We start from the raw sequence: 8,245 nt of genomic DNA on the forward strand, positions 1-8,245 counted from the left end.
GCCAAGCATCCTGCCCCCAGATGAACAGTCTTGGAAAAGAGCGCACACAGCCTTCCATCGCTCCTACCTGGGGGAGGCAGGCAGAGGGCACTAAGAGCCGCTCTACTCAGCAATCATGGCCCCAGGTCCAGGTCAGAGCCCTTGAGCCTGTCTGCTGGGCTCAGAGGCCCAGGGAAGGAAGCGCGTGGGGGGGTGGGGGGATGGAACAGGGGGCGCATGCTGCCCAGAGGCGCTCTCTCCCCCAGGCCCATCTGTCCCCGGGCGGCTGAGGCCGCGCCCTCCCCGGGGACCGTGTGCGGCCTGCTGCTCCTCAGTGTGCTCTGGGTGCACCTGGCCAGGCCGGGCTCCAGCCTCCTGAGCCCTGAACACCGGGAAGTGCAGGCGACGCGTCCCCCCCCCCCCCCCAGGAGCCCTGCGTTCTGACTGGGGAATCTCACTGCAGCCCTGCCGTGAGCTGCGTGACCTGGGCAGTGGCTCACCCTCTCTGCGCCTCAGCCTTCTTCTCCCAGAGCACAAAGGACCCGGGCTCTGACCGTGGGGCCACACCTCACTCTACTTCTGAAGGACAGCGGGGCTTCGGGCCCTAAGGAGAACACCTCCTCTTTGCAGCAGAGAAAGGAATCCAAGAAGCCGGCAGCCAAACCGAAGCCCCGGGCCCTGGGAGGCTGGCTTGACGCAGAAGGCAGAAGTCAGGCGGAAGGCGCAGGGGACTAGCTGGAAATCCAGCTGGGTCCCTCTGCAGTTTTATGCCTTCAGCAGTGGAGGGCGTGGAGAGGCGGCCATCCACAGGGACTCACCAGCCACTCAAGGAACATTAACTAGCACAAAAACAGTGGACTCTGCACCACTGGGCTCTGTGAGATCGGCTTTGCTGATCAACAGGCAAACGTCTACGCAACTGTGCGGTATTAGGATGAGCCTCAAGCAGAAGGGAGGCGGTGCCAGCAGACGCCGGGTGATCTCAGAGGGGAGCCGGCAAATAGACACTCAGGAAGAAGGAGCTGGTCACAGACTGGAGGCGTTTCCTGCAGAAAACTTTCTGACTGACTCAGGGCCCCCTCAGACCTTACCTTACCCAATCTTACCAGGCGGCAGCCTGGACAGGTGAGCGGCGAGCCCGGCTCTCACCAAACCCCAGCAGTAGATGACGATGGGGCTCATCAGGCTTGCTTGAGCTTTGACGAATAGTTCACGGGGCAGGGGAGCCGTGTAGAGAGAAACGGAGGACTAGGAGAGAGAAGAGTTTCGGTGAGGACAGATACCTGCACGCGGGGAACCCAGAATCCCTGGTGGTGCCTACTAACTACTGTTAGGAACTGCGGTCTCACCTTCCGGCTGCTTCGCCCTCCTGCTTCGCATTTAACCTCTACAACCGCCTGTGAGGTCAGCGGGGCTGGCTTCTGTGCCCTCATTTAGAGACGAGGAACCGAGGTTCAGCCGAGGGAGCTCACTGGGCTGAGGGGCCGCAGCCTGCATGGGGAAGAGGTGGGGCCCACAGTCTGGGGGACTCCAGCCCCCAAGCCCTGGGTCCCCATCACCGGTCTGGCAGAGAGCGAGCAGGTGGCCCAGGAAGTCTCCTCTGCCTGCCTCGGCCTCCCTCCACCTACCCTCAGCCTCTCCACCCCTCAGGGGTCAAATCCCCAACCCTCGCCCTCTGACCCTCGCCAGGCGCCTCCTCCGCCACGTGGGAGACCCCACCCGCCACGTTCCCACTTATCAGCCTGCAAATCCTTAGACTAAAACCAGGGAACTTTGCCGGTGAGACTGCCAGGTCCAGTGGGGCCAGAGACGCCCTAAGTTAGCCCGGGCCAGGAAGAGGCTCCAGTGGCCGAGGACTCACGGCTGGACGTTTCCAGTTTCCACAGAACAAACGGCAGGACTTGCCTCCGCTAGAACCACGAGTCTGAAATGTTGGGGGTGGTGGGCCGCCAGAGACAGGGGGGAGGCCTGTGACACGGGCCACAGAGCTCTGGCTGTGCCCTCCGACCCCCTCCAGGGCTGGGGCCCCACCTCACTCATCCCAGGCCCCTACACCCCGTCCAGAAGTTTTCCTGAAATCAATCAAGTTTCACAGCTGGAAGCTTTAGAGACCAAGTTCCAGCCATCCCCCACTGACCAGGTGAGACACTAAGGTGCCTTTTCAAGTCGCTTGAAGCCGCTCCCCTATCCAACAGCTGCTGCGCCTCCCATCAGTTGCCCGTCGCCGGTTCCAGGACGCAAACCAGCCCAGCACGTCCCCAGCCTGGTGCTCGTGGTGCTGCAAAGTCGGCTGGGGTCATCCAACCACCCACATCAGCCACAGGGGTGGAGGGGAAATGAGTATTTACTGAAGGGAGGGAACAGAGGGGCCTCGGCTCCCCCAAAATCACTCATGTCATCTCCACTCGCTCCACCTTCACGGTGGAGACAAGAGGGGGAGATAAATTTTAAAAAGGGGACCAACAGATATCTGTTGTTTTAACAACATCTCTGAGCATCTCTGCTCATCTGTGAAATGGGAGCAACAGTGGCTCCTGCCAGGAGGGAAAGGGGCTCAGCCTGGGCCTGACCAGGGCGAGGGCTGCACGCAAGGTAGGGCAGCGGCTCTGGGGCTCAAAGAGGCTCCAGGGCTGCTGGACTCGGGCCTGCAGTCTGGCCCTTGCCTCCACCTCCCTCTGTGGCCCCAGGCAAGTCGGGGTCTCAGCTCCTTCATCTGAAAAATGCGGCTGACGTGTCCTGTCTGGAGGGCAAGGAGGCGTGAGGACCAAGGACCGAGGGCTCCCTTTCAGCCCCAAGATCCCTGCATCAACTCATCCAGAATGTCACTGAGCAACAGGGCCAGGAACCCAGGCAGTTATTGGATGAACGGAGCTAAAGATAGTCTCCGCTCCCCAGGTGAGAAACGATGATGTCGCCGAAAACAGGGCTCCTTCCTAGTCACCCAAAACTGAGCTCCAGTAAATCACCCCATAGGCTGCTGAGAAAGTAGGGGACATACGGTGCTCTCGCTGTAGAAGGGACGAGACGGAGGCACAGAAAGAAGAACTCGGCTCAGAGCATCGTTCTAGGGAAAGGTCAGCTTCCTGTCCAATTTCCCACAGAACAAGGAGAGGCCTGTGCACATGAGAGGAAGCCCACCTGGGAGGGGAGGAAGGTGCGGGGCAGAGACGGTCCCCCAGGCCAGTGCTGTGTGCCCAGGGAGCGCCCTGCTCCCCAGATCACCCTGCAAGGGCCTGAAACTCTACCACTGGCCATTCAACCTTACGTCTTCCTAAGCTGCAAGGAGCGGGGAACCTTGATCTAGGGGACTTCACAGCTTTTATCAGTAACCTTCTCAGAGGTAAGTAAAGAGGATACAAGGTAAGCCTCCTAAAGATGGTGCAGACGGTAAGACCAGGACCGGGCAGGAGGGAAACCTGGCTGAGCTGTCCCCTCAGGGGTGCCTGCTGGACCCCAGGCCCCCTCTCTCCCTCTCCTGAGAGCCCAGGGCCTCCACTGGGATGGGGGGCGGGGGAGCGAGGCAGGGATGGGAGGCTGTGACCTCTGACAGTTCCTGGGTCCTCCTCTTAGTTCAGCGCCCCCTCTGACGTTGGGATCAAGCTGGCAGGGGCTCAGTCCCACCAGCACGGCCAGAACCTGGGGAAGTGTCTTCAGAACGTCCTTTGGGAAGACGCCAGCGGTAAATCCTTTCTCCAGTTGCCTCGGAGTCCCAATGTGAGTCCGCCTATGGGTGACAAAACAGAAGTTTTCTTCCCCATCCCTGCCTCTCAAAAGAGCTTCTAATTCCTCTTTCCCAAATACAGTCTTCCCTCAGTACCTGCGGGGGACTGGTTCCAGGGCCCCCAGCTTTTAGGGGATATGCACAAATCACACGGTCCATATTCTGAGGCCACCCCCCCCCATTACAACACACCACCTCCGTCACCTTGTGGAAGAAAAGCCAACGTTGACGGCACTGGCAGAATGGCGGACACAGCACTATTTTTTTGGTGTTTTTTGGTTTCGGCTACACTGCACAGCACGCGGGATCTTAGTTCCCTAACCAGGGATCAAACCCGTGCCCCCCGCAGTGGAAGCACGAAGTCTTAACCACTGGACCACCAGGGAAGTCCCAGACACAGCACTTTGACTTGACCTCTTGCTTTTCAGAAACCCCAGCTGACAAATGACCGGCCCTGAGTCCAGCCACCTCTCCATTTTCCCACCCTCAGAAGACTCACCTGGCTTCCAGAACGCTTCCGAGACCACCCCCAGCTCTGAGGGGTACCAGCCTAGGAGATGAATAAACGCTCAAACTGGACGGTGAAGGTTCAAAATGTTTATTTCACAAAAGAGGAAAATTTCACATTTCACTGAAAAACACCCCCTGCCCCATTCTTGGTCTATGGTCAACGGAAAGAGAAAAGGAGAACATGTAGCAACAAGGTGTCAATGCTTAGAAAACCAAATTAGACCCATTTCTACAAGCAGATGAGGCTACTGGGGGAATGGAGGTGGGGGAGAGGAGGTGGACAGAAAGGGGGAAGGAGGGGAGAGACAGAGGAGAAAAAGGAGAAGACAGACAAAGTTCCTTTAAATATCAGACCTTCCCGATGCAAAGTTGCACTGAGAGCCTATGAACAACCAGCAAGGCCTGTGTGGACAGGAAAACTTCAGGTGACGCTATCAGAGCCAACAGCCATTGCACTGACATCCATGGGCAGAAAAGGATGCTGGGAATGTGAGAGCCTGAGTTTGAAGTTGGACTAAGTGGGCCACTAACAATGGCTAGAGCCACTGCTGGACACGGCTGACCTAACTCCTCCTCCTTCCTCCTCGTCCACTGAAAAGACCTGGCACAGCAGACGCCACCTCATGTAGCCAAGGCTGGCCATTACCTCGGTTCCTTCATTGATCTGGGACACCAGGGTGATGTCCGAAAACACCTGCAACTCCAGCTCGCAGCTGAAGTGAGCCTTGGTCCTTAAGCCCCACAACTGGACTCCAGTGAAGACCCGGTCTTCCTGGGAGGAATGCCACTTATCAGTCACCTGCTCTTGGGTATAAACACGTGAACTGACTTGAGAGCTAGTGACGATGGGCGCGTGATCACAAGGGGAGGAGCACCGCCCACCCCGACAGGTGCGCACCCATGGGAAACATGCGGGATGCCCCTCTGCAAAGCTGGGGTAACATCCATATTCTGAAGGAACCTCTGTCACAAAGGGCTCCCTCTAGGAGCCAAGTATCTTCTCGAGTGAAATGCTGGCCATCTGGCACTCAAGGCACAGCCCTACAGCACTAACCACTGATCACAGTAAGTGGGCACCCCGAAACCCCACCACCACGCCTCACACCATGTGTGAGGAGCCACACATGGTCCATGGAATGTCACATGATCAGAGACCCTCTGAGAAATGCAGAGTCTCAGGCCCCACCTCCACCGTAGTAGATCAGGATCTGCATTTTAACAAGACCCCCAGGCGCATATATAAAGTGGCTTAGAGGCCACGGCCTCCTATTCAGGCAGCAGAGCCAGGTCGGCCCACCTGGCTTACAGCAGGTGTGGACTCCTACATAACTTAGGAACATGCAGACTTGGCCAGGGGACCCTCAACAAAACTGAGAGTGCATGAAAAAGCTGTCCTGTTCCCTCTTTCACTTACCTCCCCCCCACAACTCTCTAAGCCCCAGCTTTGCTGTCAACTCCATGCCCATGCATTGGGCACACGACACACACACACTCTTCCGTCTCTCGGGAGACCACACACCTGACTACCCGACCGCGCAGTGACGTAGCTCACCGAGCCCCTGCTTCTGAAAGCGTCTGCCTCTAAGTGGTAATCACACTTGGAAAGGCGTTATCCCCACTACAGGAATCTAAGGTACTGGAGAGCAGGTGACCTACTTGGGTGGAGGGAGAGAGGAAGCAGAAGTCCGCCTCCAGCGAGCCAGCCACTCGCTCTGACGCGGAGACCCACACGCGGGCCTGGAGCTGAGGCACGTCCCAGCTCTAAAGCTTAGCACTAGCCAGGCCCACCGCCCTCTTCTCAACACCCAGCAGAGGCACCAAGACTCAAACATGGTCAAAGGGCCCAAGAAACCAGCTCCCGACCTGCTGGAGAAGCAGCCAGACGGGGCTCCTGGGAGGAGGCGGGCCAGGGGAATTCCCTGGGGGGGACGCTGGTCACCTGATGCTCGCCCACAAAGACAAGGCCTTACTCCTTTCTCAAGGGACACACAAGCCTTCTGTCCCACTTGCCTAAGTCATTCACTCCAGAAACAGAGATTAAGCAGCCACTCTGGTGGGGCTCCCTCGCCAGCCCCAGGCAGCATGGTGGGGTGGAAAGCTGAGGGCTTCAGGCTCAGACCCGAATCTGAACACCAGCTGTCTGGTCCAGTCCACGACACTGAACTTCTCAGGCTCCTCCCAAGTAAAACACCCACCTCCCCGGGTCACTGTCAAGATTGAACACAGTATCTCCCACGGGGACACCTGCACATAGTAGACATTCAATTATCCTGAGAGCCACCATTCACAGCCTTCTTGCTGTGCACCAGCACTTTTCTAAGTACTTCTTACACGAACTTAATGTAATTTCAGTGAATTTTCACAACAGACCCACTTCAGAGGGGGAAAACTGAAGTTCAGAGGAATGTAGTGACTTCCCAAGGTCACACAGCAAACACGTTTCCGACTCACCCAGAGCTGTGGGCTCAGGCCCCCACTCCCCCACGTTCGGCTGCTTCTCTACCAATGTCACCCTCTTGCCCTGCTGCCTAGGGTCCTAGGGATTCCTTCCTTCTGTTTCTGTTTTTCATTCTCTTTCATAATACATGGGGTCAACTTGGAGTGGGCTGAGGACAATTTCAAGTCAACAACCGGTAGAAATAAAACTGATCACAGTTAACAGGCAACACACTTGAGAAAACATAGCACTTCAAACCTGGTCCCACGTTAGCCTTCTCGAACCTGTTCCTGCACATGTCACTTCCCGACATCACTAACTTCCGGTTCTCCGAAGCAGCTGAATATACCCCTGGGCTGAGCAAGATATTTGCTGCAGGAAAAAAAAACCCTCCTTAAAAAAAAACTTTTTAATTTTATAATATACCCAGTACATTAGTATAACAGCTCATGTATTTAACTTTTTTAAAATTAATTAATTAGTTTTAATTTTTGGCTGTGTTAGGTCTTCATTGCTGCGTGTGGGCTCTCTCCAGTTGCGGCGAGCGGGGGCTACTCTTCATTGAGGTGCGAGGGCTTCTCATTGTCACGGCTTCTCTTTGTTGCAGAGCACGGGCTCTAGGCACACAGGCTTCAGCAGTTGTGACACTCGGGCTCAGTAGTTGTGGCTCGCAGGCTCATTAGTTGTGGAGCACGGGCTTAGCTGCTCCGTGGCATGTGGGATCTTCCCAGGCCAGGGATCAAACCCGTGTCCCCTGCATTGGCAGGCAGATTCTTAACCACTGTGCCACCATGAAAGTCCTTAACATCTTACACACTTACAGAGGGTTAAGAAATTCTCTTACGACTGTGTACAGACAGAAGAATAGAGATCCACGCTTGGCTACCTTCCTTTAGTCTGAATCCACTTTCAAACATCGTTGACAAATGAGCATTTACAGGGAGCACAGGGCTGCCTGGCCACTGACTGACAGTTCTGCTGCCATCCTGGACACTTTATTCAAGCACCGTACACTTCAGTGGCCCTTTGCCCTGATCTTACAGAAATGCCTGAGGCAAAAAAGAAAGTGTTCGCGGTAAATGATTACTATTGGTCCCAAACTTAATACAGGAAGAGAGACGTAAAACACCAGAAAGGCCAAGAGCAGATTTCCAGCCACAAAGAGACTATCACTGTGTCCAGTGGACACAGCTGCCGTATGTCCAGCTGGGACAGAGCTGAGACCGTGAGGAATGTGCTGCAAATACGCAAACCAACGACTGTGCGTCTGAGATGAGGCATCAACAGATTCCAAATTTCTTTACCATTCTTGGAACAGAGCCTCCCTTTTGACGGGTTTGCTCTGGGCTTGAGCACTTACTTGTGTTCAAGGATACCTTAGGACAAAACTGGAAGACTGACTGCAAGCAGTGAAGCAAAATTTCCTCCAAAGTTTACCCAGCGGCATCAGGGTTCACAGTTCAAAGCCCACAGTACAACTGAGTCATCAACACCCTCGTGTACTCAATTTTTCCTCCTCCTACTGCATTGCTCTGGAACAAAGGTGTCTATGTATTTTTCACAGCTAAGAAGCAGCAGTGTATCAGGGTGTTTCCAAG

General features: G+C 55.6%; 1 protein-coding gene across 1 annotated transcript; it reads left to right on the forward strand.

Moving 5' to 3' along the window:
• The first annotated feature begins 216 nt into the window (after nucleotides 1-216).
• GHRL (ghrelin and obestatin prepropeptide) lies at nucleotides 217-3,828 on the forward strand. The gene is given in 5 exon segments (XM_059076059.2): nucleotides 217-381; nucleotides 610-730; nucleotides 1,089-1,104; nucleotides 2,044-2,119; nucleotides 3,550-3,828. Coding segments are annotated over 5 exon segments (591 nt in total). The 3' UTR covers nucleotides 3,763-3,828.
• Nucleotides 3,829-8,245: the final 4,417 nt, after the last annotated feature.

Source organism: Kogia breviceps, chromosome 10 (assembly GCF_026419965.1).
Source record: "Kogia breviceps isolate mKogBre1 chromosome 10, mKogBre1 haplotype 1, whole genome shotgun sequence".
Classification (NCBI taxonomy): domain Eukaryota; kingdom Metazoa; phylum Chordata; class Mammalia; order Artiodactyla; family Physeteridae; genus Kogia; species Kogia breviceps.